This window comes from Thalassophryne amazonica, chromosome 4, assembly GCF_902500255.1.
Source record: "Thalassophryne amazonica chromosome 4, fThaAma1.1, whole genome shotgun sequence".
NCBI lineage: Eukaryota > Metazoa > Chordata > Actinopteri > Batrachoidiformes > Batrachoididae > Thalassophryne > Thalassophryne amazonica.
This window is the reverse complement of record NC_047106.1, coordinates 40,571,544-40,599,323: the sequence shown is the minus strand read 5'-3', so window position 1 is coordinate 40,599,323 and position 27,780 is coordinate 40,571,544. Positions and strand designations below refer to the sequence as shown.

General features: G+C 40.3%; 1 protein-coding gene across 1 annotated transcript in view; it reads right to left on the bottom strand.

Moving 5' to 3' along the window:
• Nucleotides 1-6,043: 6,043 nt before the first annotated feature.
• LOC117508090 (CD276 antigen-like) overlaps nucleotides 6,044-27,780 on the bottom strand; it is a 56,586-nt gene continuing 34,849 nt past the window's right edge. Inside the window, exons 4-8 of the mRNA XM_034167744.1 lie at nucleotides 25,453-25,764; nucleotides 17,480-17,776; nucleotides 14,102-14,218; nucleotides 13,958-13,988; nucleotides 6,044-6,172 (exon numbers count right to left, since the gene is read on the bottom strand). Coding sequence (XP_034023635.1) covers nucleotides 6,070-6,172; nucleotides 13,958-13,988; nucleotides 14,102-14,218; nucleotides 17,480-17,776; nucleotides 25,453-25,764 — 860 coding nt within the window. The 3' untranslated portion in view covers nucleotides 6,044-6,069. The remainder of the gene's footprint in view (nucleotides 6,173-13,957; nucleotides 13,989-14,101; nucleotides 14,219-17,479; nucleotides 17,777-25,452; nucleotides 25,765-27,780) is intronic.

Below are 27,780 nucleotides of genomic sequence, written 5' to 3'. Positions count from 1 at the left end.
TTTGGGTCAAGGATGAACACTGCGAAAACAGAAAGTTGATAGGACTAATATTTTTAGCAATTTTACCAATAAACAATAGATACCGTGCTGCAATGCAACATGGGAGTTTGGGGTTTGGAGCTTTTTAAATGTTGTTATTATGGTTTATGTTACTTTAACAGTGTTGTCAGTATTACTGATTTATTGTGTTTTTGTAGCTCAATTCATTTATCCAGTTTAGATAAGTCATGTTGCTATTACCATGAGTGACTAAAGTTTCATGTTGGGACCATGAGTCAAATGTTTAGTGGTTTTAATGTCTTCATGAATGGCAGCCACGCTTCCATCAGTTTGCCCCAGGGCATCTGTGGCTACACTAGCAGCTTACCGCCACCGATGTATGTGAATATGCAAGTGAATGAATAATACAACTGATAAAGCGCTTTGGGTTTCTTGAAAAGTGCTCTAGAAATCCAATTCATTATTATTATTATTATAATCCACATAATACGAAGTGAAAGGATTTGACAGAAAGAAAAGTCTATTCTGTGATGTGTATGTAAACAGTGGCCTGTTTCAGACAGACGGGTCTTTCCTCCTTCAATAAACAGTAAAATGATCCAATAAATAGACTTGTGATGAATTTCCAGCTCTTTTGTCATAATGCAGCTTTACATAAAGTCCTACCATTCTCTCCTCTTCCTTCTAGAAGTGGTACACAGCTCTCGTGAGTCGTGGTCAGTATGGAGGATTGTGGTCATGACATGATACGACATATTTTCAGTCAGGAGAAATGGGAACTAAAGGAAGAGCTGCTGAGATATGTAACTGTCTCTTTCCCCGCATATGGACACAGTTCTGATGGCCAAGTCCAGGAAGTCACTGAAAGCCTGGATCTTATAGTCTTGCTCCAGGATAATCTCAAACCCGGAGACGGTGGCTCCTCAGCCTTTGAGATCAAGAGATGATTGAGAAGAGTTTATGGAGTCATAAGGTCATGAGGGCAGAGGTGTTTAGGGATGCTGATACCTTTGCTGGAGAACAAAAGTCCAGTTCTTTCAGATCCTGGTGCTTGCTGGGTGCTAACCAGTGACCTAAGGTCATGACTGCACATCTTTGGTACAAGGTCTCTTTGGAGAATTCTTGGGTATCGCTGGAGTGACTTCATTTAAAACAAACAGTTACTGAAAGACATTAAAAGGAGGAGTACTAATTGCATTGTGACAGAACACCAGTGATGACACCTTTCTGTGGACATAAACTACTATGTAGGGGTCTCAGTGTTGAGGAGCCTAGCAGCTGGAGAAGTCCATGGGAACACTCATGCATCATGTGGCTGCCGTAGATGGTTACTTTTGAGAAGATGGGATGGATTGGTTGTCTTTCTGGGTGGTTGTCTAAGGCAGTTACGTGATGTGGTAGATGCGGTAACGCACTGCACCACTGCATGTTTCCCGACCTGACCTGAACTAAGGAAGACCTTGGTGCATAAACATCATCCACAGTTACACCAGCATCTGAGCACTGAGAGCTGAACTGTGCAGAAATGTGAAGAGAGTACATTCTAAGTTAAAATGAGAATTCTTACCTTAAAGTGTTGGATTTTCATATACATGTATAATATAAACTTAACACAACTGGAAGTTGCCCGATATTGCAACAACCAGTGTTGCCACAGTTACTTTGAAAAAGTAACTTAGTTACTTTACTGATTACTCAATTGTAAAAGTAACTAAGTTAGATTACTAGTTACTTTTTTAGTTACTTTTCCCAGCTGCCCACAACAACCCTCTGCCACCTCAACATGACAATGATACCTGTTTTGCCAAAACTCACTTTATAGTCACCCTTTCTTTACTTCAATGAAAATAAATACTTGTTTTATAAAAAGTAAAATAAAGACGTCTTTCTTGACCTCATATTTAACTGTTGACAGCACTGTAACAGTAAAACTTGCAATTTCGAGCCTACATTGTTTATAAAGGTAACTATTAAATTCTAACATTTTTCTAACATTTAAATTCTCTCTAAACATTTTACTTGTCGAAATTATTATTTTAAGCAATATTAGTTGTAGTAAAAAACGGCTTCAAAATTGCACCTTTAATCTAGGGGTGTTGTGGGGGGGGCACATCCCTCCCCCACGCCCCCATTCTACTGGATTCGCCCCTGCTTTGGCGTTTGAGCACAAAGAATGGATAACATTTATTTATGCAGAAAACATGACCAGATTTACAGGTAAGAAAGTTTTATTGCGTTTTCACATCATGTGGTCCTCAGAAAGAGAGTTTAGGTGCATTTGAGTGGAAAATAGTGTTAGTTGTTGACGCGTCGCGGAGGATCAGCTGTTTTTAACGACCAGATACAGAGCGGCTCAGCTCAGCTCTAAATAAAGGAAAAAAGTATAAAAATGTCTTTGTAAAGCTCAGTGCAGGTGTGCTGATCACCGTGCTTTAAGACGTGAGGACGAATCGAGCAGCTGCAAAAAACCGCGGATTAAAAGCTCACAGCTCACTTAAAGTGGGCAGTTCAGTCGAACCCCGACCTCCTGCCCACAGACCAAGTTTAATGCTGTTATCGACCCACAATGAAAAAATAGTAACACCAGTGACATGGAGAAGTAACTTTAATCTGATTACTGATTTGGAAAGATTAACGCGTTAGATTACTCGTTACTAAAAAAAGTGGTCAGATTAGAGTAACGCGTTACCGGCATCACTGGCAACAACACATCCCATGTACAGTGGGGCCAAAAAGTATTTATTCAGTCCCTGATTGTGCAAGTTCTCCTACTTAGAAGGATGAGAGAGGTCTGTAATTTTCTTCGTAGGTACACTTCAACTATGAGAGACAAAATGAGAAAAAAAAAAATCCAGGACATCACATTGTAGGATTTTTAAAGAATTTATTTGTAAATTATGGTGGAAAATAAGTATTTGGTCAATAACAAAAGTTCAACTCAGTACTTTGTAACATAATCTTTGTTGGCAATGACAGAAGTCAAACATTTCCTGTAAGTCTTCACCAGGTTTGCACACACTGTAGCTGGTATTTTGGCCCTTTCCTCCATGCAGATCTCCTCTAGAGCAGTGATGTTTTGGGGCTGTCGCTGGGAAACATGGACTTTCAACTCCCTTAACAAATTTTCTATGCCTCCATCCACCCCCACCAAGAAAAACCCAGGGATTGATGGCAAGGAAAGGCTTTCCTAAAAACTGGAGCCACAGAACACAAAGACAGCCACCCAATCTCTGCACTCTTTCCACTCACAGCCACCGAGGCCTAAACAATAACTGTCACACTTTCTTGGCGGCTTCCCTCTCAAGTTTCACAGTCTGCTGAGGGCCATGGCTGTGGACACGCTGAGGCTACTCTTTACTTCTGTGGTGCTGGGACTCTATCTAGTGGCAAGAAAATCATATTACATCCAGAAAAAAAATTTTTTTTTTTTTTAATGGATCAATTTCTCTGATTAAACATCTTAAAAACAAGACAGCCAAATTGTGTAAATTTGGGGAGGGTGTGGGGGAGGACTGAGTGCAGATTTTCTGATCCCTCATTTAAAAAAACAAACAAACCTGACCTTCAGCCTCATCCAGCTCCCCAGTGATCGGCCTGCTCAGAGTTAAGCTTTGCTGTGATCGGCCTTCAATTTGTGAGACAATAAATCAATCAACATATCAGAAACTCTGCAAATGCAAAAAACAGCATAGGATTGTTAAAATTTTCTGCTGTACTGTTACACACATATTCACAATTTGGTGAATTAGCATTAAAAATACTAATTCATATTTCCTTTTTCTCCTCTTGTTTTGGTTGGCTTTGCCACAGTGAGGGTCCATATTTTGTTAATATGGCAAAAGTTTTATACCGGATGTCCTTCTTCTTGACACAACTTCAGATGTACTTGGAGATTTGGGGATGTTCTCATCAGGAGGCAAGCGTAATAAATGCAAATGGCACCAACATTCTTTAGAATGGGAAAACCTTCACCAAGGCTACAGGGGTAATGCTGTCATCTTTGCCATTTTGCCCTTGTCTTTGGGCCCCTTTGACAGGAAGGAGATTGAGTGATGAACATTTTGATCAAGGTTACACTGGGGGTTTTTGTTTTTGTTTTTTGGTTCAAAATGATGAATACACTTGCTTCCAAAACAGAAGGTTTCCCATTAAAGTCCACCTGTGCTCATTCTCCAAGGGCATCTGGAGTTTCGTCAGGAAGGGCAAACGTGCCAAATAGCACTTTTACCAAAAATGGAATAACTTTACTTTTGACCCCTGTACAAACTGAAATTAACCTTTGTCACCATTCTTGCTGTTTTTACCCCAAAACTCCATAGAATTCAGTCTTAAATAGTCCAAACTATGCCTTTTTGGTATGTTTCTGATCAGACAAATAATGTGATATAGTTTTTAATATGATTAGAGCATTTTTACATTTTGATTCCTGTGTAATTCTTCAATTGACCCCTACCTGGCTGCCTATTGAAGATTCAAGTGGACACCCTGTCTTTTCAAAATAGTCATATCTCAGGAGTATTTGCACCATATTTGGTGCTTGCATCACCATTTGAAATATTTTTTTCTGTTATCCATTGCACTAAAATCAACATCCAGATTCAGTTGTTGTAGCACCTCCCCAAAAAAATGAAGAACTCAAAAAAAAAAAAAAAAAAGACTGGGCTGAGATGTAAAGTCTAAGATCTGTCATGCCTGATTTTTTATTTATTTTGTTTTTATTCTACGGAGGTTCCATCAGATTGATTATTGGCAAAATCTTCTTTCTTGACATTTTTATTTATGACATCTGTCTACAAATAACAACATCTTGTATCCAAGTGTCCAAAATGTACAACCATTTTTCTCCAATTTATTGAAAAAAAATGAAGGTTTACTGATGCAAGTACTGTACATTTCCATGCAGTGGGAATGCGAATGATACCATCATATTTTTTTCTGTCCTTTTCATAAAATGAATGTGGAAGTTATACCAGTAATCCAAGAAGAGCGTTGAATATCAATATCCATTTATTAAAAAAAAAAAAAGAAAAGCAGACTTTCAGTAAGATGAAGGCAAGTGCTCAAGAAGCATTCATATAAAAAAATAAATAATTTAAACAGAAATATATTTAAAGAAAACACAAAACATAAAATAAATAGTTTAATCAGTAAATTGCATGCAGGCACCAAATTGGGAGGGGGGGGGGGGGGCATGAAAAGCAGTGCAAAAACACCTAAATAAAAACTAATCTCAGCTTAAGACCAGTTTGATATCAATGATAATAATGAACTTCTTATTTTTTTTTCTATATTGCACAATTCAGTAGAATCACAAAAAAATACTACAGTGTCTAAGAAAACCAACAGTCCAATGAGAACATCTTCGTGAGAATACAACATCCCTTACTAATAAAACTGACCAACGTTAAGTTACATATTTACTTTAAAAAATTGTTGATCGTATAATATTTAAAGCAGCGTTTGTTTCACAGTGTAAACAATTTGGAGAGGAAAAGTCACAGTATACTGTTCATGTTGAGTAAAGTAAAACAATATACTTTCTTTTGATCATGTAAAATACTAAGGGGTAACAGAATATTAAAGACCAGGCTACTTTAGGATATGATCATCAAAAATCTTATTTGCACCGACAAAATGTGAGACAAAAATCTATTGCTGCTAAAGTTAAAACCTTTATAAAAGTGAGTAAACAATCACTTCATATGCAACAAATGCTGCAGAGCATACTTCGGCCTCTAGAGGCCACTAAAGGAAGCTTTTTCTTCACAAAGTCAAGTTATTTTCAAAATGGGTTTTCTCTCAAAAATGTCAGTGTTTCCACATGAGAAACATTTCTCATCCAGAATAACCAGAACAGACCGACTGGCTGAAAAACTTTGAAAGAGTTGTCATTTTTTTGTCACCCTGATACTAACAACAGCTACTTCATCAAACAGATGATACATTTATAACTGTAGCTGAAACATTAACATGCAGCACTCAAACAGTCGGCAGCAGTGCAGACTGTGTCCAGACCCACTGGTAGCCACAACATTGTTTTTTTGAGTGACATGGACCTGTCATTCATTTTTAAATCCTGGAACGGACTGTGCGGTTGAGTCCCAACAGCAATCCCAGACACTGTACCTTCAAGATGACTCTGCCCCCTCCATTGGGTGTATTCAAATGTTCCCTGGACAGAAAATAATCAATAAATAATAATAATAATAATAAATAGTGCATCCAGAAGTATTCACAGCACTTCACTTTTTCCACATTTTTTTACAGCCCTATTCCAAAATGGATCAAATTTATTTTTCCTCAAAATTCTACACACAATACCCCATAATGATATTGTGAAAAAGGGGTTTTTTTGTTGTTTTGTTTTTTTTGTTGTTTTTTGCAAATTTCTTAATTTCTAAGTATTCACAGCCTTTGCCATGAAGCTCAAAATTGAGCTTAGGTGCATCCTGTTGTCACTGATCATCCTTGAGATGTTTCTACAGCTTAATTGGAGTCCACCTGGGGTAAATTCAGTTGATTGAACCTGATTTGGAAAGGCACACACCTGTCTACATATAAGGTCCCACCATTTACTGTGCATGTCAGAGCACAAACCAAGCATGAAGTCAAAGGAATTGTCTGTAGACCCAGCAGACAGGATCATCTCAAGACACAAATCTGGGGAAGGGTACAGAACATTTTTGCTTTGAAGGTCCCAATGAGCACAGTGGCCTCCATCAACCATAAATGGAAGAAGTTTGGATCCACCGGGACTCTTCCTATAGCTGACCACCTGTCTAAACTGAGCGATCATGGGAGAAGGGACTTAGTCAGGGAGGTGACCAAGAACTTGATGATCACTCTGTCAGAGCTCCAGTTATACAGCTTCATGATGAAGTTGTATGGAGGAGGATTTTCTTAAAAAGAAGACCTGAAAGTTTATCTACAAATTGCCAAAAGGTACATCTGAGATGCAAGCCTGGATTTGATCTGTTTTGGTGAAAGAAAATCCTTCTCTACTCCACTATGAAGCTAAGAGTGGTGATGCAAAATGCAGAATTGGCACTGTGCACAATTTCTCCAGTCATAGCTACATAAGCCTATAACTTCTTCTGGGTTGTCTGGGTGTCTTGGTGTCTTTCCTCACGCTTCTCCTTCTTGCACAATCACTCAGTTTTTGAGATCTGTCTACTCCATCCAGATTTACCATAGAGTGCCATACTGTTTGTATTTCTTTGTAACTGATGGAAATAAAGTCCAAACATATTCAGTGGCAGTTTACCCACCAGAGAGCCTCGTCCCACACAACTACCACAAAAGACTCCAAGCTGTCATTGATGTTAAAGGGGCAATACACAGTATTAAGAAAAGAGGTAGGTAAACTTTTTAGGTAGTTTCTGTTGTCATTATGATTTAAAATGAGTAAACAGTTTGTTTGACAATAAATGGCTTCACTGTGCAATATTCATGCAATAGTAATATTGTGTACTTAGGCCTTAGCACTTTAAGCTTCATCCATGTGGTGCCATTAATGCACGATTACTGAGAAAATAAGCGGCTCATAATTTTTAATGCCCACACAAAGGTGAACTGTAATGAGAACCACTTTGCAGTCCCCAAAAATATGATTTAATAAACACCCAAACTAAGGTTAGCTTGTTAGCTTAACTGGTTCGGACTTGAAGGTAGAGACGTGTTCAGACTTCTTCCTTCACACAACTGAGCCACCACCTCTCTGTCCATTTATGGGTGTGTAGTGAAACAAAACAGAGTCTGTGCTGCCAACATAGCCAACGCCCAGATATGGACTTCATATTGTTTCTTCCAGATCTCTACAGAAACCTGTGGGTGACATCATGCGGGTTTTGTCCAGTATATATACAGTCTATAGTAAACAGTTATATGAAGGGAGTGTACTTGTATCCAGCCACTTGTTTGAACAACTTGATAAAAATGGACTTGTTTCACAATGGGTTAAACATAAACATATTACTGTACTATACTAAACCATAGCCAGTGCAATTTTGTAGTTATTTTTTGTATCTTTGTGTCAATAATTCATGACATTCTTATCTTGAGTATGACAACCTAGACATATAGAAAAGGAATATGATAAGGAATATAGTTTCCCATGGGGAGGACCTTAAGGAATGTTAGATTGATTTAGGGCAGTGATTCCCAAAGTGTGGGCCATAGCCCACTGTTGGGCAATGAAGGTACGGTAGGTAGGCCATGAGAGCTCATGAAAAGAAAGTACAACCCCAATTCCAATGAAGTTGGGACGTTGTGTGAAATGGAAATAAAAACAGAATACAATGATTTGCAAATCCTCTTCAAACTATATTCAATTGAATACACCACAAACACAAGATATTTAATGTTCAAACTGATAGACTTTTTTGTTTTTGTGCAAATATTTGCTCATTTTGAAATGGATGCCTGTAACAGTCCAATTGTCAACTCTACCGAGGTCCTTAGTTTGGGTTTTATTAATATCAGATCACTGTCTTCAAAATCTATGTTGATCAATGAGCTAATTGTGGATCACCATTTAGATATGATTGGTTTGTGTGAAACCTGGCTTAGGCCTACAGTTGTCCTTCCCCTGAATGAGGCCTGCTGACCGGCATACACATTTAGTCATGTTTCCCGTGGTGCAAGGCAAGGTGGGGGTGTTGCTTTTATTTATAGGTCTAGGTTTAGTTTATTAACTGTTGGGGGTCACAAGTATAAATCATTTAAGCATCTGATTCTCCGCTCTGCCCATGATGCTACATATTGTCTGGGGCAGATGTATGGACATCAGTTGTGTGATTTTGTCATTGTTTGTAGGCCCCCTGGCCCACATTCTGAATTTTTGGATGAATTTGGTGCATTTATCTCTAACCTGTCAACTAGTGCTGATAATATTTTAATCATTGGTGATTTTAATATTCATATGAATAGGCCCTCTGATCCCCTGTGTAAATCATTTATGGAAATTGTGAATGCATTGGGATTTCAGCAATGTATTCAGGGCTTGACGCACATTGGTAGGAATACCCTAGATTTGGTTCTTGTACGTGTGTTTGCTGTCACAAATATTGGCATCTTGCCCCTTCTATCGGACGTCTCTGACCACTCACTTATTAGGTTCACATTTACGCTGCCGCGTTTAGTGGAGCAACAACCTTACTTGTTACTGCGGTAACACATTAAACCTTCAACTAGGACTGAATTCAAAGCTAGATTGCCTGACCTTTTAGCTTCAGCTTTGCAAAATGCTCAATCAGTAGACAGTATGGTGGATAATCTAAATTTAGTACTCAAAACTACACTTGATAAGATTGCGCCTCCTCTATTAAGGCCTTGCCTTCCCAAACTGCAGTTGCCTTGGTTCAGTGGTTACTTGCAGGACCTCAGACAGAAGGATAGAAGTCTGGAACGCAAGTGGCGTAGTTCTAAATTAGAGGTGTTCCATCTTGCATGGCATGATGCAGTCGTAGAGTATAAGCATTCATTATGGACTACAAAGCGGGCCTGCTATTCGGATTTGATCAATAAAAACAAGCACAACTCAAAATTTTTGTGTGACACGGTAGCATTTCCTATCCATGGACAGCCACTTGTTAGTCATTCTCCATTTGTAGCTCAGGACTTCTTGGATTACTTTGAAAAGAAAATAGAAGACATTAGACTGAGCATATCTCAGCATATAACCTAGATTTACAGAATTTGATACTATTTCACTAGATGTGCTGGTGAAGCTCGTGACATCTACAAAAAGCACAACCTGCTTATTTGATCCTATATCAACAAAGTTGTTTAAGGACTTATGGCCTGTTCTTGGGCCGACTATGCTGGAAATAATCTTTCATTAACCTCTGGTTCTGTTCCTCTGTGTTTTAAATCTGCAGTGATTAAACCATTGCTTAAGAAATCTAGTCTTGACCCTGGTGTATTGAATAATTATAGGCTGATATCAAATCTGTCATTCTGCTCTAAAATTCTGGAAAAAGTGGTTTCACAGCAGCTTGTGGACCATCTTACTGAGAATGATCTTTTTGAGCCACTGCAGTCTGCTTTTAGAAAACATCACTCCACAGAGACAGTGCTTTTAGATCTTAGTGCTGCATTTGATACTGTGGATCATCGTGTTTTACTTGATAGGCTGGAAAATTACTTTGAGATTACTGGAAGTGTCCTTGCTTGGTTGACGTCATATTTGTCAAGTCGTTCTTATTGTGTTGCGTATAATAACACTACCTCTGGCCTTGGTGAAATGAAATTTGGGGTTCCACAAGGGTCTGTGTTAGGCCCCTTGCGTTTCTCACTTTATATAGCGCCCCTTGGGCATATTCTGTGGCATTATGGGATTGCCTTTCATTGCTATGCTGATGATACTCAATTGTACATGCCGATAACTGCTGGTAATCTTACCCATATAAAATCCTTAGAAGATTGACTTGTATCTGTGAGAAGTTGGTTGTCTAGTAACTTCCTACTCTTAAATTCTGATAAGACTGAAATGATGGTTCTTGGTCCAGCCAGACATCGGCATCAATTTAACCAGCTGGCACTTAGTTTGGGTTAGTGTGTTATACATCATACGGACAAGGTGAGGACTCTTGGGGTACTTTTTGATCCTGCGTTGTCCTTTGACCTCCATATTAGAGATATTACGAGGACTGCCTTCTTCCATATGCGAAACATAGCGAGGATTCGTCCCATTGTGTCTATGGGTGATGCTGAGACTTTGATACATGCATTTATCTTTTCCAGATTGGATTATTGTAATGCTTTATTTTCTGGTCTGCTGCAGTCCAGCATTAGGGGTCTACAGTTAGTGCAGAATGCTGCTGCCAGACATTTGACACAAAGCAGAAAGTTTGACCACATTACCCCATTCTGGCTTAATCGGATTTTAAAGTCCTGTTGCTGGTCTATAAATTGTTCATGGACTGGCTCCTTCCTACCTGGCGGACTTGGTCAAGCCCTACTTACAGGCGCAGCTCTTGCGTTCGCAGGGCGCAGGGCTTCTGTGTGTTCCAAGGGTGAATAAGACGTCTGTGGGGTATAGAGACTTCTCCTACTGTGGCCCTACTCTCTGGAATGATCCACCTGCAGCTATAAGGCAGTCTGACACGGTGGAGACTTTTACCATCAAGACTGAAGACCCACTTTTTTAGACTGTCTGATCATTAATTTATTCTGTTTTTATGTTTGCCTTGTAATGTCTTTTATTCTACTGTGTTTTACCTTTTTATTGTGCCCTTTTTCAATTTAATTTACTCTGTTGTTATAAATTGTGTTATGTGAAGCACCTTGGGGCGACTCTGTCGTGAGATGGTGCTATATAAATTAATAAATGGAACACGTTTCAAAAAAGGGAAAGTTGATGAATGCTCAAAGAACACCTAATTGGAAACAGGTGAGTGTCATGATTGGGTATAAAAGGAGCATCCCCAAATAGTCCAACAGTTTAAGAATAATGTTTCTCAACATTCAATTGCAAGAAATTTAGGGATTCCATCATCTACAGTCCATAATATAATCAGAAGATTCAGAGAATGTGGAAAACTTTATACATGTATGCGGCAAGGCCAAAAACCAACATTGAATGCCCATGACCTTCGATCCCTCAGGCGGCACTGCATTAAAAACCAACATCATTGTGTAAAGGATCTTACCTCAGGAACACTTAAGAAAACCATTGTCACTTAACACAGTTCGTCGCTACATCTACAAGTGCAAGTTAAAATTCTACCATGCAAAGTGAAAGCCATACATCAACAACATCCAGAAATGCCACCGCCTTCTCTGGGCCAAACTCAGTTGAAAGGGACAGACACAAAGTGGAAAAGTGTGCTGTGGTCTGATAAGTCCACATTTCAAATTGTTGTTGGAAATCATGGACGTCATGTTCTCAGGACAAAATAGGAGAAAGGCCATCCAGATTGTTACCAGCACAAAGTTCAAAAGCCAGCATCTGTGATGGTATGGGGTGTGTTCGTGCCCATGGCATGGATAGCTTACACATCTGTGATGACACCATCAATGCTGAAAGGTACATCCAGGTTTTGGAGGAACACATGCTGCCATCCAAGCAACGTCTTTTTTCAGGGACGTCCCTGCTTATTTCAGCAAGACAATGCCAAGCCACATTCTGCACGTGTTACAACAGTGTGGCTTCATAGTAAAAGAGTGCGGGTACTAGACTGGCCTGCCTGCAGTCCAGACCTGTTGCCCATTGAAAATGTGTGGCGCATTATGAAGCGCAAAATACAACAACGGAGACCCCGGACTGTTGAACAACTGAAGGCGTACATCAAGCAAGAATGGGAAAGAATTCCACCTGCAAAGCTTCAACAATTAGTGTCCTCAGTTCCCAAACACTTATTGAGTTGAGTTACAATTCATTGGAATTGGGGTTGTAAATAAAAACATCTTTGATCTTCAGTTTTGTAATAAAACTTAAAACTACCCAAAAATATTTATTACTTTTAAAATTAAATTAGAAATAGTAATTAAAAGCCATGGGATTTAAATTACATGTTATTCTTCATTTATCTGCCCCAGTTTAACATAATACATATGACAATACTTCATCTTAGTGACATGACAACAAAACTGTTATTTAAGGGTTTGGGTGAACTGCAGAAGATTTCAAAGTGGACCCACAATGTTCTTAAGGTCCCCTTCACACATAGTACGAATGTGGTCAAACTGTGCATGAAGCAGGAATTGTATCCAATATGTTTAAAATTGTAGCTGCCTCCAACGCCTCATACACCTGTTGCTACAACTATTTGCACACACCAGCGGCTAAAAGACAAAGTGTGTCCTGTGAGAGCCCATCGAACCCTCTCACAGCAGGTGTCCGTCAAATTCCAGGTCACACACACTAACATCTAACACCGTTCACTTGGCACTTAGAAAATGTGTGGCCATTCACGCTATTAGCACGACAACAGTCAGCAGACAATCACTTTCGAGCTGGATGTGAAATTTGTCTAAGTGCCCCCACGAGTGTGGCTTTGCGAACAGACACAGTGACACGTTGGTGCACTGAACTGACAGGGGGTGCGGCCGCCTACAGGAGCGGCTGTAGAGAGCTCTGGTTATGGACGTCCCAGCTGGAGAACATGTACCGTGTTTGGACAGACATGACCTAACAACTGTCCACTGTGACACACGTGTGTCTGCTTGCTGTCCTCATGTGGACATACATAAAAACATATATTGCTGTTGCAATGGGCTGCAGCGAGCACACACATGGCGCAAATATTGACAGGCAAAACGGACCGTCAGATCAGCACACACAGCACAGTCACATCACCCACGTGAGCTTTGTTCCACATGACGTGGTGTCTGTCCTGCGGCGTGCTGTCCATAAGACGCGTGTGTCAGGCATGACACGTGCAATACGTCCATGTCTTTCTTGATATCAGGCATTTTCACACACCTTTTATAGGACAGCAATGGTAGCTCAGTGGTAACGTTTCTGGCTGGCAATCAGAGCTTTTGGACATTGCAGGTTCGAATCCTGTGGGTCGCATGTTGTTTTTTTTGACAGCAGCGGCGCAGTGTGGTTACACATGCTACAGCTGCTCGCACTGTGTTCCTGTGTGCACGGAACCGTCACATCATGTATTTTTTTTTTCACAGCAGCTGCGTGATGTCGTTACACCGTGTGCACAAAACCATTGCAGCGGCATCGTTCATGCCTGCCCATTGGCTCAATGTTTTTGTGGTTCACTCATATGAGCTGTTCCGCCATGATTCGCCCTGATTTGTACTTATTCGTACTATGTGTGAAGGGGCCTTAAGTTTGGGAATGGCTAATTTAGGGAACTTAGGAATATGACGTCTGTGGATGCATAGCTTACGTTTTTCATGTCATTTGCTCAGAATTTCCCTAAATTGTCACCTGTCTGTAACTACTGCTTGTGACATTTTACTTATAAGCAATGATTTGTGTTAAACTTCTACTTACATGCATGCAGACTCTACATCTACATTTACTCCTAGAAAGAAAATTAAATAAATAAAACACATTATCAATGACATCTTTGTCTGATCATAAATAAAAGCGCAAAAACGTGAAACAAGTTGTGACAAATCTCATTTATACACTTACGTTTTCTGCAGTTCTTCAGCAGCAGTACAAGTAATGCCAAAAGACCAAGAAACAGCGTTGCACAGATGGCTACTATCGCCAAATGGGTGAAACTCTCAAGTGGCTTCTCGGGTTCACCTTAAGATACAAACAATTATTATTATTATTATTATTATTATTATTATTATTATTATTATTATTATTATGCCAGACAGAGATTGACCATGTCATAAAAAGCACCAGAGGGAACCAACAACATAACTTTTTAAAAAAATAGTCTTTATAGGTGTGATCTCTTGTGGTGCCACTTTTTATTTGATTTGATTTGATTTTATTAAACCTCCAATGGAGACATAAAAACACATGATAAAAGCATTACAAAACAACAACATGATAATAACAAAATAGAAATGATCTGGACTAGAATGGAGACAAAAGATTATTGACCATTGATATATCGTGACTAGTAAACAAAAAATACTTGACACTGTCCGAGATACCACACTCTGGTCTCAAACGTAACGTACGTTTACATACACCTTTGTACGAGTTCTCACAGAGATATCTGGCCAGCGATATGTTGTACTTATTAGATGTTTGAATAACAGCAGACACTAAATTCTTTTGACTAGAGTTTTCACCTTTAAAAACGCGAGTGAGAAGATATTTACATAAAACATGAGTACGTGAAGATGATAAAAACATAGACTTAAACAGAGAAAGCTGTTGCATCTCAACATAAGTATGAACCTGATCTATGTTTAGAGCCTGAAGTAGTAGAACATTTTTACAATATGACTTAACACCTACACCAGATTTAAGAAATTTTGCCTGGGTAACCTCGAGCTGATTCATTACGGTTTTACCCTGGTATATACACTCAAGACCGTATGTCAACACAGGACGAAGAGCTGCAGTATAAATACAGGTAATGGTACCAGGGTTACAGCCGTTGACGCAGAGACCTGCGCCCTGCAGACAGTAAAATGCTCTACGAGCCGCTTGGATCCTAGCTTCAGCGTGGCTGCGCATATTGTTTGCAAGGATGACACCAAGGTGCTTCACTTCGGAATTTTCAGTGAGCTGGATACCACCGAGAGTCCACCTCCATTCTGAGAAACAGCTTCTCCCAAATGTCACACATGTAGTTTTCGTCGGATTAAAGCGAAGTCCGTGTCGATTAATATAGCGATCCGCTGCATCTATGAGCTTCTGCAGCCCAGAGATGGTCAAATACAGAGGAGGCAAATCGTGCCGCGTACAACACAGGTTGTAGGTAGTGTCACCAATGGAGATATCCACAATGCATATCTGACAGTTCCTGCACGAGGTCCTGATATAGAAGATTGAAGATGAAGGGTGAGGATAGGCCTCCCTGACGAGTACCCTTCTTGATCACGTCCGTCCATCAGTTCTGACCTGCTTTTCAAAGTCACCAATGGTCACAACTGTCAATCCTTCCCACAACGTAGCTCGGCACCTATTGCTCGCACAAACTTCATATTTGGTGGGTACATGCCTTGGAGGAGTACTTTGCATGGGTTCGAAGGCCAGTGACCTTGACCTACTTTTCAAGGTCACCATGGTCACAACTGTCACATCCTTTGCTACAACATAACTCTGCACCTTTTGCTCGTAGAAACTTCATATTTGGTGGGTACATGCCTTGGAGGAGTACTTCACATGGGTTCGAAGGCCAGTGACCTGACCTCCATTTCAAGGTCACCAGTGGTTGAAATAGTTTTGAAGGCTGGCGACTGTGACTGACTTTTATGGTGTCTGTTTGTCACATCCTCTAAATAAATATTATGCCAATCTCCAATTTTTTCATTGTATATCCCAGTTTACATTAAACACATAAGGCTTCAACCAATACCCACCCCATCCCAGTATATATTACTGCACTTTGCATGGAAAATAATACTGCGCGCGGGGTATTTCGTGATGAATGTCTCCAGTTTCTTTCTGCAACGCCACATGTCACAAACATTACTAATAAAGATTATATCACAACTTTATGAACCCAACCGTTTTTTTTATCACAATCATAAACATGCTGTACACCCTAACAGTTCCAATTTGAAAACATGATGCAGTGCTTATTACGTCCACCAAGGACATAATAAAATCATCAGGGTTTATTTATTTGTCTGTCTGTTAGCAAGATTACATCAAAACTACTGCACAGATTTTGATGAAATTTTCACCACAGAGACATATTAGGCCATGTAAGACTCCATTAAATTTGGATATGATCCCAATCTGGATCCAGATTCTGGATCAAGTTTCACTTTATATAGGCTTTGAAGGATTACTATTAGCAGGATAACATCAAAACTACCGCACAGATTTAGATGAATTTTTCACCACAGATACATATTAGGCCATAGAAGACTCCATTAAATTTGAAAATGATCCCTATCCGGATCCTGATTCTGGATCAAGTTTCACTTTATACAGCCTTTGAAGGATTACGTCAAAATTACTTCATGGATTCTCACCATATATTCACCAGGGTCATATATTACGCCACGGAAGACTCCAGTAAATTTTGGAGGTGATCCAGATCTGTATTCTGGATCAAGATTTCACTTTATATACACTTTGAAGAATTATGTCTAAACTACTTCATGGATTCTGACCAAAATTGCACCACAGATAGATATTAGGGCACGGAAGACTCCATTAAATTTTTGGAGGTGATCCGAATCTGGATTGGTGGACGTCAGAAATCTGTGATTGCTCTTGTTTTAAAAAAAATGAAATTAATTAAAAGAATCACCAATGCAATAACAGACACATGAGTTCAAATATGTGTGATATATTTCATGGTTGTGTACTTGCCCTAGTGGGTCAATTAAAAAAATGTTTGTTGGGGAGGGAGCTATGTATCATAATCATAAAGTGTGTACAGTCTTTACATGAATCTGGGTTTTTTTTTTTTCCTCAATAATTAGAAGGTTTAGTCTTAACTGGACTGAGATGTGGTCAAAAAATGGGTAAAGTGAAATGTTTTATTTGAATTAAACTACTTTCAGTACATCAACTGATATGAACATTAAGCAAAAACAAGCTGAAACTCTGTGGTTTCAATCTGCAGAGTTGACAAGAAAGGTTTCAGAGTAAGCAAATTACACATAAGCGGATGTGGGCCCAAAAGTTTCCACTGGCTTTTAAGATTCCTAAAATTTCATCACTGATTGATAACCCAGAACCAAGGTTGGTAGGATTACTTTGAAATGTAATCCAAAAGTAATCAGATTACAAGTAATCCAAATGTATGTACATACATACATGTAATCCACATGTATTCTTTCAAAGTAATCCTACCCAACCTTGCCCATAACATACCTTTGAAAAGAGCACATTTAGTCTTTGTAATTTAAAATGCAGTCTCACACACTGTGAATGTGTCCGAGATGACGATCCCTACAGAGCACCCGAAGGACTGTGGCACTCTGTTGGAGCAGTTGAAGTGCGCTGTGCTGGAGCTGTTGACCAACTTGGAGTTTGGATCGCTTACTTCGCTGCTGCTAAACACTTTCCACGCCTCGCCACTATGATTCACAGGCACAGAGATGTTCCATGTCACCTTGGTGGCCGGGTAGCCGCCATGTGAGGAGCATGTCACCATGCAGATGTAGGAGTGGCTTTCATCAGAACAATTCACTGAGACTGTGGGTTTGCTGTAGGGCGCTAGACATGAGAGAGTCCAGATTGAATGAGTGAGCCATGGTAGATCCCAATATAACTTCACAAAAACAAAATAATGTCTGATTATGTTGACACAAATAAACCCTCTGATGCATTTGCCCTTCTTGACTCAACAAGATGATTGTCTTCTATTGAAGTTTTCTTTAGACACTTCCATTATCGCTTGACAAGCCTAACCTGTAACATTTTATGTTGTTTGAGATGACATTGTGAGATGATGCTCTCTTAGAGTTAACAGCAGCTGAAGAAAGGACTTGTTGTCCCTCTCTGGAAAAGAAAGTGTGATTGCCATGATTACAACAACTATGGGAGTATTACACCACTCTCTGTGTACCTGCAAGGGTCATTTCAGTAGGATCCAGCATCAGTTGTCAGCTTTCATGATAAAGAAGTCAACCGTCAACTGCATTTCAACTCTGCAAACATCGTATTTTCTGGAGTGGGAGTCAAAATCCAACCCTTCATCTGCGTTGTGACACCTTGATAATAGATCAAGGTGAGGGTTGCCTATTGGTGTGAAATATGGTGGGGACCTCATGTGCCCCATGGCCACTAACAGGAACTCTGAACACGAGATGGCAAAGGGGGCTCTGGTGAAACAAGAAGTCCACAACGACGGATCAGGCAGAGGAGGTGATGGCTGCTAACCCAGTGGCTGTGAAGGAGGATGAAGGATTGTCCGGGATTCCCCAGCCATCAGACCAGGCTAAGGATCTGCCAAGAATCGTGTGTTTGTTGGCATGCAACAAACAATAGGGGGAGGTGATGGTCTAGTGGTTAAGTGTTGGGCTTGAGACCAGAGGATCCTCAGTTCAAATCCCAGCCTGACTGGAAAATCACTAAGGGCACCTTGAGCAAAGTCCTTAATCCCCTAGTTGCTCCCGGTGTGTAGTGAGCACCTTGTATGCCAGCACCTGATACTGGGATGAATGTGAGACAATATTGTAAAGCGCTTTGAGCGTCTGATGCAGATGGAAAAGCGCTATATAAATGCAGTCCATTTACCATGCAGTTCCCACATTAAACAAACCCAGGAACAGCCTTCTCGAGATCAACAACTGGATATAGATATCCACGAGGGATTGCCACAACAAAGATGTTCTGGAGAATAAGTCATGTAGGATTAGAAAGTTGGCACTTTACATTGACATAACTCAGCCAAAGCACAAAAACCTGACATACACACATCTCCACGGCCACGCGCAGAGGTATCAAAAGTGACTTGAGCGTGGAAATGTGCGGTGCATCACGCAAAAATCCTGGCTGGCGTACGTACGTTTCTACAGCTATTGTGCCATCTCCAACAAGTACAGGTGACGCAGGGAACAAGTTAAAAGTGTAAAAACAAGAAGTCATCAGTGTGATGTGCACATCAGAGACACGCTGATGAACATTTAACACACCTAATGTGTTTGCAATTATATGGATGGTTATAAAAGCATGCGCAAAGTGATATGTAAAATGGCACTAACAATGGCATTGGTAGAGAAACTTGCAAATGGTGCAATCCGATGTGAGCGTGTATTCAGGGAACACGAAGATTTACTACAAAATGAGGATAATTGGCTCTGAAACTGATTTAGATTACCGAGGCCACTGTTACTGGAGTTGCGCACAGAAATGCGCTTGGCCCAGAGCGCAATATGGCAAGGAGCCGGGGTTGTCGGTGCACACACAGGTGCTGACCACGCTGGGCATCCTGGCATCAGGGGTATTCCAGCATGAGCTAGCTGATTAGTCAGGCGTGTGCCAGTCAACCTTGCGCCGAGCCACAATCATCCAAATGTCATCAGGTACATTACAACTTTACAGCACATTTTGCAGCAAGAGCCAGTTTCACGAATGTAATCGGAGCTATTAACTGCACACATTTTGTTATAAAGGCGCCATCACATGATGAGTTTGTTTCTGTTAATAGGAAACATTTTCATTCCATCAGTGTTCAAATCATATGTGGTGCACACATGTGCATCAGGCAGCTGGCACGGCGAGGCATGGGGGGGGGCTGCTTGTGTTAAAATAGTTTATTTATTTGTGTAATTGTTCCAAATGAAAACCAGCGTGGACACATTTGGGCATGTGTGCATTCAGATATGTTTTAATGCGCCTTAAATGTACCTTAAATATTGTTTTACAGGATAAGGTACATGGCTTTATTATTATTATTAGTATTAATGTCTTTTTTATTTTTGATTGATGATGCTGCAGAGCTACTTAACAGGCTTCCTGTGTTCAGTATTTTGTCAATAAACGCATGTGTAAATTGGGAATGTCACATTGTCAGCGGATGCGCGCCTCACCTTTTTAACATCAGTGTGTGTGCGCTGTTCTGTGTGTCGGCCTCACACACTCACGCTCAGCAGCTCCCATGAACATTTTTCCAGTTTCATGATTAATCCGTTTAACAGCGTATCGAATAAACTCTCCCTGCGTCTCCACAGAATTTCCAGTCATCTGTAGTATGATTTCTTTTCTGTATTCATGTTGTCTGATGTGACATCGTGGGGAATCCCTGTTCAAAGGGCCTATTTACATAAAACTGCATATTTAAATAGGGCGTGGCCAGGGAGGAGTTTGGTTCCACGCTCAATTCCACGTTCAATGGGATGTACAAATGGAACGTGCGTGAATTCATGCCTACGCACACTTTCATACATCTGAATATATTTGTGCTTACGTCAGATTCAGGGTTTTGGCGTACGCCAACTTTCAGTAGAAAGTCCACACGTCTTTATACGTGAGGCACCTGGTGATTCCTGTCTAATCTGAGAATCCTTGGGTTCTAGACATTGTGTCAAATGAGTGGTTACTTCAGGAGACCTCTGCTTCTATAGGCATGTGGCAGGTGTCTCAGTGTTAAGGACCCCAGCAACCTGAAAAGACCAAGGTGCAACTGTATCAGCAAACTGTAGCTGGTACATGGCTTTCTGGATATGAACCAGTTGTCATCTATGGTGGTTGCAAATCTACACCTGTGGCATTTCTGTTGTGCGGTGAATTTGGCAATGTGCAGCACTTTTAGACCTAAGCTGATCTGACGTGTGATGTGGCACCAGAAAGGAGGAAGTATTGAGAAATCAACAAAAATGATGAAGGTTGTTGAAAGGCAGGGGATCGGCGATTAATTGGAATATTTTTAGAACATTTGCGGTTTGCTGAAAATCACAATGTAGAAGTTAACTTTCAGGGAGAAGTATTGAAATGAGTGAATAACTTTAAACACCTAAAATCAAATAAAATAAAATCAATTTTATTTATATAGCACCAAATCACAACAAACAGTTGCCCCAAGGCACTTTATATTGTAAGGCAAGGCCATACAATAATTACGGAAAAATCCCAACGGTCAAAACGACCCCCTGTGAGCAAGCACTTGGCGACAGTGGGAAGGAAAAACTCCCTTTTACCAGGAAGAAACCTCCAGCAGAACCAGGCTCAGGGAGGGGCAGTCTTCTGCTGGGACTGGTTGGGGCTGATGGAGAGAACCAGGAAAAAGACATGCTGTGGAGGGGAGCAGAGATCAATCACTAATGATTAAATGCAGAGAAAGAGAAAGAAACACTCAGTGCATCATGGGAACTCCCCAGCAGTCTAAGTCTATAGCAGCATAACTAAGGGATGGTTCAGGGTCACCTGATCCAGCCCTAACTATAAGCTTTAGCAAAAAGGAACGTTTTAAGCCTAATCTTAAAAGTAGAGAGGGTGTCTGTCTCCCTGATCTGAATTGGGAGCTTGTTCCACAGGAGAGGAGCCTGAAAGCTGAAGGCTCTGCCTCCCATTCTACTCTTACAAACCCTAGGAACTACAAGTAAGCCTGCAGTCTGAGAGCGAAGCGATCTATTGGGGTGATATGGTACTATGAGGTCCCTAAGATAAGATGGGACCTGATTATTCAAAACCTTGTAAGAAGAAGAATTTTAAATTCTATTCTAGAATTAACAGGAAGGCAATGAAGAAAGGCCAATATGGGTGAAATATGCTCTCTCCTTCTAGTCCCTGTCAGTACTCTAGCTGCAGCATTTTGAATTAACTGAAGGCTTTTCAGGGAACTTCTAGGACAACCTGATAATAATGAATTACAATAGTCCAGCCTAGAGGAAATAAATGCATGAATTAGTTTTTCAGCATCACTCTGAGACAAGACCTTTCTAATTTTAGAGATATTGCGCAAATGCAAAAAAGCAGTCCTACATATTTGTTTAATATGTGCATTGAAGGACATATCCTGATCAAAAATGACTCCAAGATTTCTCACAGTATTACTAGAGGTCAGGGTAATGCCATCCAGAGTAAGGATCTGGTTAGACACCATGTTTCTAAGATTTGTGGGGCCAAGTACAATAACTTCAGTTTTATCTGAGTTTAAAAGCAGGAAATTAGAGGTCATCCATGTCTTTATGTCTGTAAGACAATCCTGCAGTTTAGCTAATTGGTGTGTGTCCTCTGGCTTCATGGATAGATAAAGCTGGGTATCATCTGCGTAACAATGAAAATTTAAGCAATGCTGTCTAATAATACTGCCTAAGGGAAACATGTATAAAGTGAATAAAATTGTTCCTAGCACAGAACCTTGTGGAACTCCATAATTAACCTTAGTCTGTGAAGAAGATTCCCCATTTACATGAACAAATTGTAATCTATTAGATAAATATGATTCAAACCACCGCAGCGCAGTGCCTTTAATACCTATGGCATGCTCTAATCTCTGTAATAAAATTTTATGGTCAACAGTATCAAAAGCAGCACTGAGGTCTAACAGAACAAGCACAGAGATGAGTCCACTGTCTGAGGCCATAAGAAGATCATTCGTAACCTTCACTAATGCTGTTTCTGTACTATGATAAAACAGTGACTCAGTAAAGAATGGAGAAATGCCTGCAGAAGTACGTACAGAATGAAAGCTAGATTGAACAACAGGAAGAGGGTGTCAGGCGTATGACTGAAGAATTAACAAGAAATTTAAAGGTCAGCTTTGGAAAACAGTGGGAGGGCCGAGACATGGGAACACTGCACAAAAGTTCCTTTCTTAATTTACAGTAAACTACTGGCAGCTACAGTTGACAGCATTATAGTGTTACTCTAAAATGTACAGTGTGCTCACTGTAACATACAACAGTTTATTACTGTAAAAACGTTACAGCACAGGCCCATAACCAGACTTTTCAAAAGGGGGCGTGGCATGGGGTGTCATCTTGCCTGATCCTGACCTACAGTCTAGGCCTATGTGCTACTTGCTGTGCTCTTGATAAATGATTTGACTGACTAAGTCATATGGGATGAGTTCAGTGCACATGATATAACTGCATGGGTATTCTCCAAGATCTCTGGCTTCCTCCCACTTCCAAACAGAGGCAGGTTAGATGAATTGGAAACTTCAAATTGACCGTATGTGTGTGTCGACATGTAGCCCTGCAGACTGGTTGAAGAAAACTCCATTTGTCACACAGGACTTTGATGCCAGGTTCCAGCGCCAGCTGTAATCAGTTATTGAGGCTGATCAATCCAGTCTGTGTTGTTAACGAGCCGCTTTGCGCTGCAAGAAAAAGACTCGCAGCGCCTCATGTGCTCATAACATCTCAGTCTGCGCACGATGACGTTATCCCATGTTCCAGAAAACAATAAAATAATCTGAAAATACTCAGTTTTGTCTCAGTGTGGAGTGGAGCAGCCAGGGACTGCATGCAAGTGCACGCTCGTCAATATAAGTGTTCTACCTGCCATTCTGCGTTCTGACACCGAAAACATGGTGCAGCTCCGACTCGAACCACAGGGACGCCAATAGTCTGTAAAAATCCATAAATTAATCCATAAATTAAGGGAAATTAAGATAATGGTTCCTGAGATGACAACTTCCTCCTCCTTCTTCTCTGATGTCGGCACACCGGGAAGGTCCTGGTTTTTTAGTGGAGCGCAGTTCAAAATCCAAATATTTATCTCTTCAAGAATTGTGCACCAGGAAAGGATAAATTTCAAACTATTGTTTAATTTTAGTCTTAAATATTCATGAAAACATTACGCATTATGTGTCACCTAAACTTTAAGTTGTTGATGTTTATGTGAATAAACCTTGAATAAGTACTGTGTAAATGTTTTAGGCACATTTGGTCCAACTGAAACATTTAAAAAATCATGAAAATCAGCTAAATAGCTCATATTTATAATGATATGAGTAACAGTGTGTGATATATATATATATATATATATATATATATATATATATATATATATATATATATATAAATGGTAGGATTACTTTGAAATGTAATCCAAAAGTAATCAGATTACAAGTAATCCAAATGTATGTACATACATACATGTAATCCACATGTATTTGTTGTGTGGGCCGCTGAAGAGGAGGTACTGCTGGCCCACCACCACCAGAGGGCACCCTGCCTGGAGTGCGGGCTTCAGGCACCAGAGGGCGCTGCCGCCTCACAGGAGCAGCCGGGGTGACAGCTGACACTCATCACCTATGACAGCTGTCACCACTCATTGGATCAGCATCGGTATATCAGCAAGACGTCATCTCCACCTCTTTGCCGAGATATCGTTCTACCTGGAAGGTAACGTACCTCAGCTGACTGTTTGACAGTATTCTTTTGTAACTTTGTGCGTTGTATTGTGGACTACTTTTCCAACGAGAGGTGGTGGTAGCTTTCCTGCCGTACGGATTCCTGGGTGCAAACGCGCCCTCATTTAATTGCTTTTTGTTCCTCGCCAGCAGTACCAGGTCTGACACGCGGAGGCAGTGGCCACCTGGGAGTTCGGGACTTGGCGGCTCCAGTATTCCTGGGGTCTGGTGGCGGAGGAAATCGTGTGGTTCCGGTTCTGCTTTGGACAGGCGTCTCCTATCTTCGAGCCTGCCCACACGACACCTTTGTGAATTGACTCTTGTCTATTATTGTAACCTGTTGTGTTTGTTGTGCACATTCACAACAGTAAAGTGTTGTTATTTGACCTACTCCATTGTCCGTTCATTTGCGCCCCCTGTTGTGGGTCCGTGTACCTACACTTTCCCAACAGTATTCTTTCAAAGTAATCCTACCCAACCTTGATATATATATACCTTTATTTAACCAGGTAAAAAAACTCATTGAGATTAAAACCTCTTTTTCAAGAGTGACCTGGCCAAGACGGCAGCACAAAAGCAAAATACTTACATCAAACACAAGAACACACATTCAAAAAACAGAACTGCAGCACATAGTTACAAAACGCAATTACACAATCCAATTCTTAAATCTTAATTATATGTCCTTTACGATTGTTTCAAATTCTCCCAGTTACAAGATGTGTCAATTTGAAGTCCTTCTGCAAAATGTTCCAAGTGGACGGGGCAGCAACTTTAAAAGCCTTTTTGCCCAATTTAGTTCTGACTCTTGGGTCCTGCATCAGTATATCGTCCTGAGACTGTGTGACCTGTTACCTTAAATATTGTTAACAGGATAAACCTACAAACTTCTCATCTCCTATGATTTAAAAGGTAATGTATTTATTTGTTGAAGGTAAAGAATATTATCAGAAAGGAGCTGGAAGAATACTGATATGAGAAGCTTTGAATCTGTAATAGTTTGCTGTATTGTGATATAGGAATAAAGTCCCATCAACATAAACCCCATCCATCAACAGTCAAATCAAAAAACTCCTCACGAACGTACCTGTCACAAAGACACGGTGTGTTTCTTCACTTTTTCCTTCGTCTTTGTACACAATGATGCACTGATAGTTCCCGTTGTTAGAGACCTTTAGGTTGTGAAAGTGCACAGACGTGTTGTTGCGGTCAAGAGTGGTGCCTGGCCATGTGTTTGAGATGTTCCTGTTTTCATAAAATCCATTAACAAATTCAACGTTGTGCTGTCCAGAATTTCTCTGCAGGTAGAAAAGCTTTATTTCCTTGTGTTTGTTAGAGGAGCAGTATAAGGTAAGCTTTCCACCAACTTCTCCTCTGTGCTGTTGATTTGAATCACCATCTGAAAGACAAATGGCAGCAGGCGTGAAATGTCAGATTGGGAAGTTATGATATAAAAAATATAACTTAAAAAAGGGGATGAATGAATTCAAATGGCATGCCATACAATTCATCATTCATAATGGTCAATCATATTTGCCTCGGCTGTGCATGCTAATGCAGCTTTCCTAATGGTGGCACGGTGGATTAGTGGTTAGCACAGGTGCCTCAGCAAGAAGATTGTGTGATTGCTTCCCAGCCTTTCTGTGTGGAGTTTGAATGTTCTCCCTGTATCTGTGTGGGTTTCCTCCAGGTACTCTGATTTCCTCCAACAATCAAAAACATGCTTATTTAGGCTCTGCCCCTGACCAAGACAGGGTCTATACATGTGGAGCCAGACTGTGGCTGCCCACTGCTCCTAGTGGTTTGATTGTGTCTAACTGTAATTAGGATGGGTTAAATGCAGAGGACACATTTTGTTGTATGTACAGCCCCAATTCCAATGAAGTTGGGACGTTGTGTAAAATGTAAATAAAAACAGAATACAATGATTTGCAAATCCTCTTCAACCTACATTCAATTGAATATACCACAAAGACAAGATATTCAATGTCCAAACTGATAAACCTTATTGCTTTTGTGCAAATATTTGCTCATTTTGAAATGGATGCCTGCAACACGTTTCAAAAAAGCTGGGACAGTGGTATGTTTACCACTGTGTTACAACACCTTTCCTTCTAACAACACTCAATAAGCATTTGGGAACTGAGGACACTAATTGTTGAAGCTTTGTAAGTGGAATTCTTTCCCATTCTTGTTTGATGTACACCTTCAGTTGTTCAACAGTCCGGGGTCTCCGTTGTTGTATTTTGCGCTTCATAATGCACCACACATTTTCAATGGGCAACAGGTCTGGACTGCAGGCAGGCCAGTCTAGTACCTGCACTCTTTTACTATGAAGCCATGCTGTTGTAACACGTGCAGAATGTGGTTTTGCATTGTCTTGCTGAAATAAGCAGGGACGTCCCTGAAAAAAGACGTTGCTTGGATGGCAGCATGTGTTCCTCCAAAACCTGGATGTACCTTTCAGCATTGATGGTGTCATCACAGATGTGTAAGCTATCCATGCCATGGGCACGAACACACCCCCATACCATCACAGATGCTGGTTTTTGAACTTTGCGCTGGTAACAATCTGGATGGTCTTTTTCCTCTTTTGTCCAGAGGACAAAATATGGAAAATATGGACTCATCAGACCACAGCACATTTTTCTACTTTGCGTCTTTCTATTTCAAATGAGCTCAGGCCCAGAGAAGGTGGTGGTGTTTCTGGATGTTGTTGATGTATGGCTTTCGCTTTGCATGGTAGAGTTTCACGCAGTTGTTCACAAAGTGGTGATTCTCGCCCCATCTTTGCTTGTGAATAGCTGAGACTTTTGGGGATGCTCCTTTAATACCCAATCATGATACTCACAATTCCCAAAACGCTTATTGAGTGTTGTAGAAGGAAAGGTCCCAGCTTTTTTGAAACGTGTTGCAGGCATCCATTTCAAAATGAGCAAATATTTGCACAAAAACAATAAAGTTTATCAGTTTGTCTTTGTGTTGTATTCAATTGAATATAGGTTGAAGAGGATTTGCAAATCACTGTATTCTGTTTTTATTTACATTTTACACAGCATCCCAACTTCATTGGAATTGGGGTTGTATGTGTATTTGAGGATGTTCAATGACAAGAAAGGCTCCTCTTCTGTTTTCATGTCAACTGTGAAAATTTCATCCAGAATAGAATAGAAAGCCTTTACTGTCATTGTACAAAGAGCTACACCTAAATTAGGAGAGCTACCCTGATCACTGCAAACAAAGATATGTTAAAAACACATCCAATGCATATAAAAGCAAAAGCTATAGGCCCTTTCAAATTTCACAAAAATAAGAAAATTTAGTTTCTACTGAAATCCAAGCATTATAATATATATTATAATAGCCAAGTGGCCTCTGTGTGAGTGAGTTTGGCTTCAATCACGCAAAAACCAGG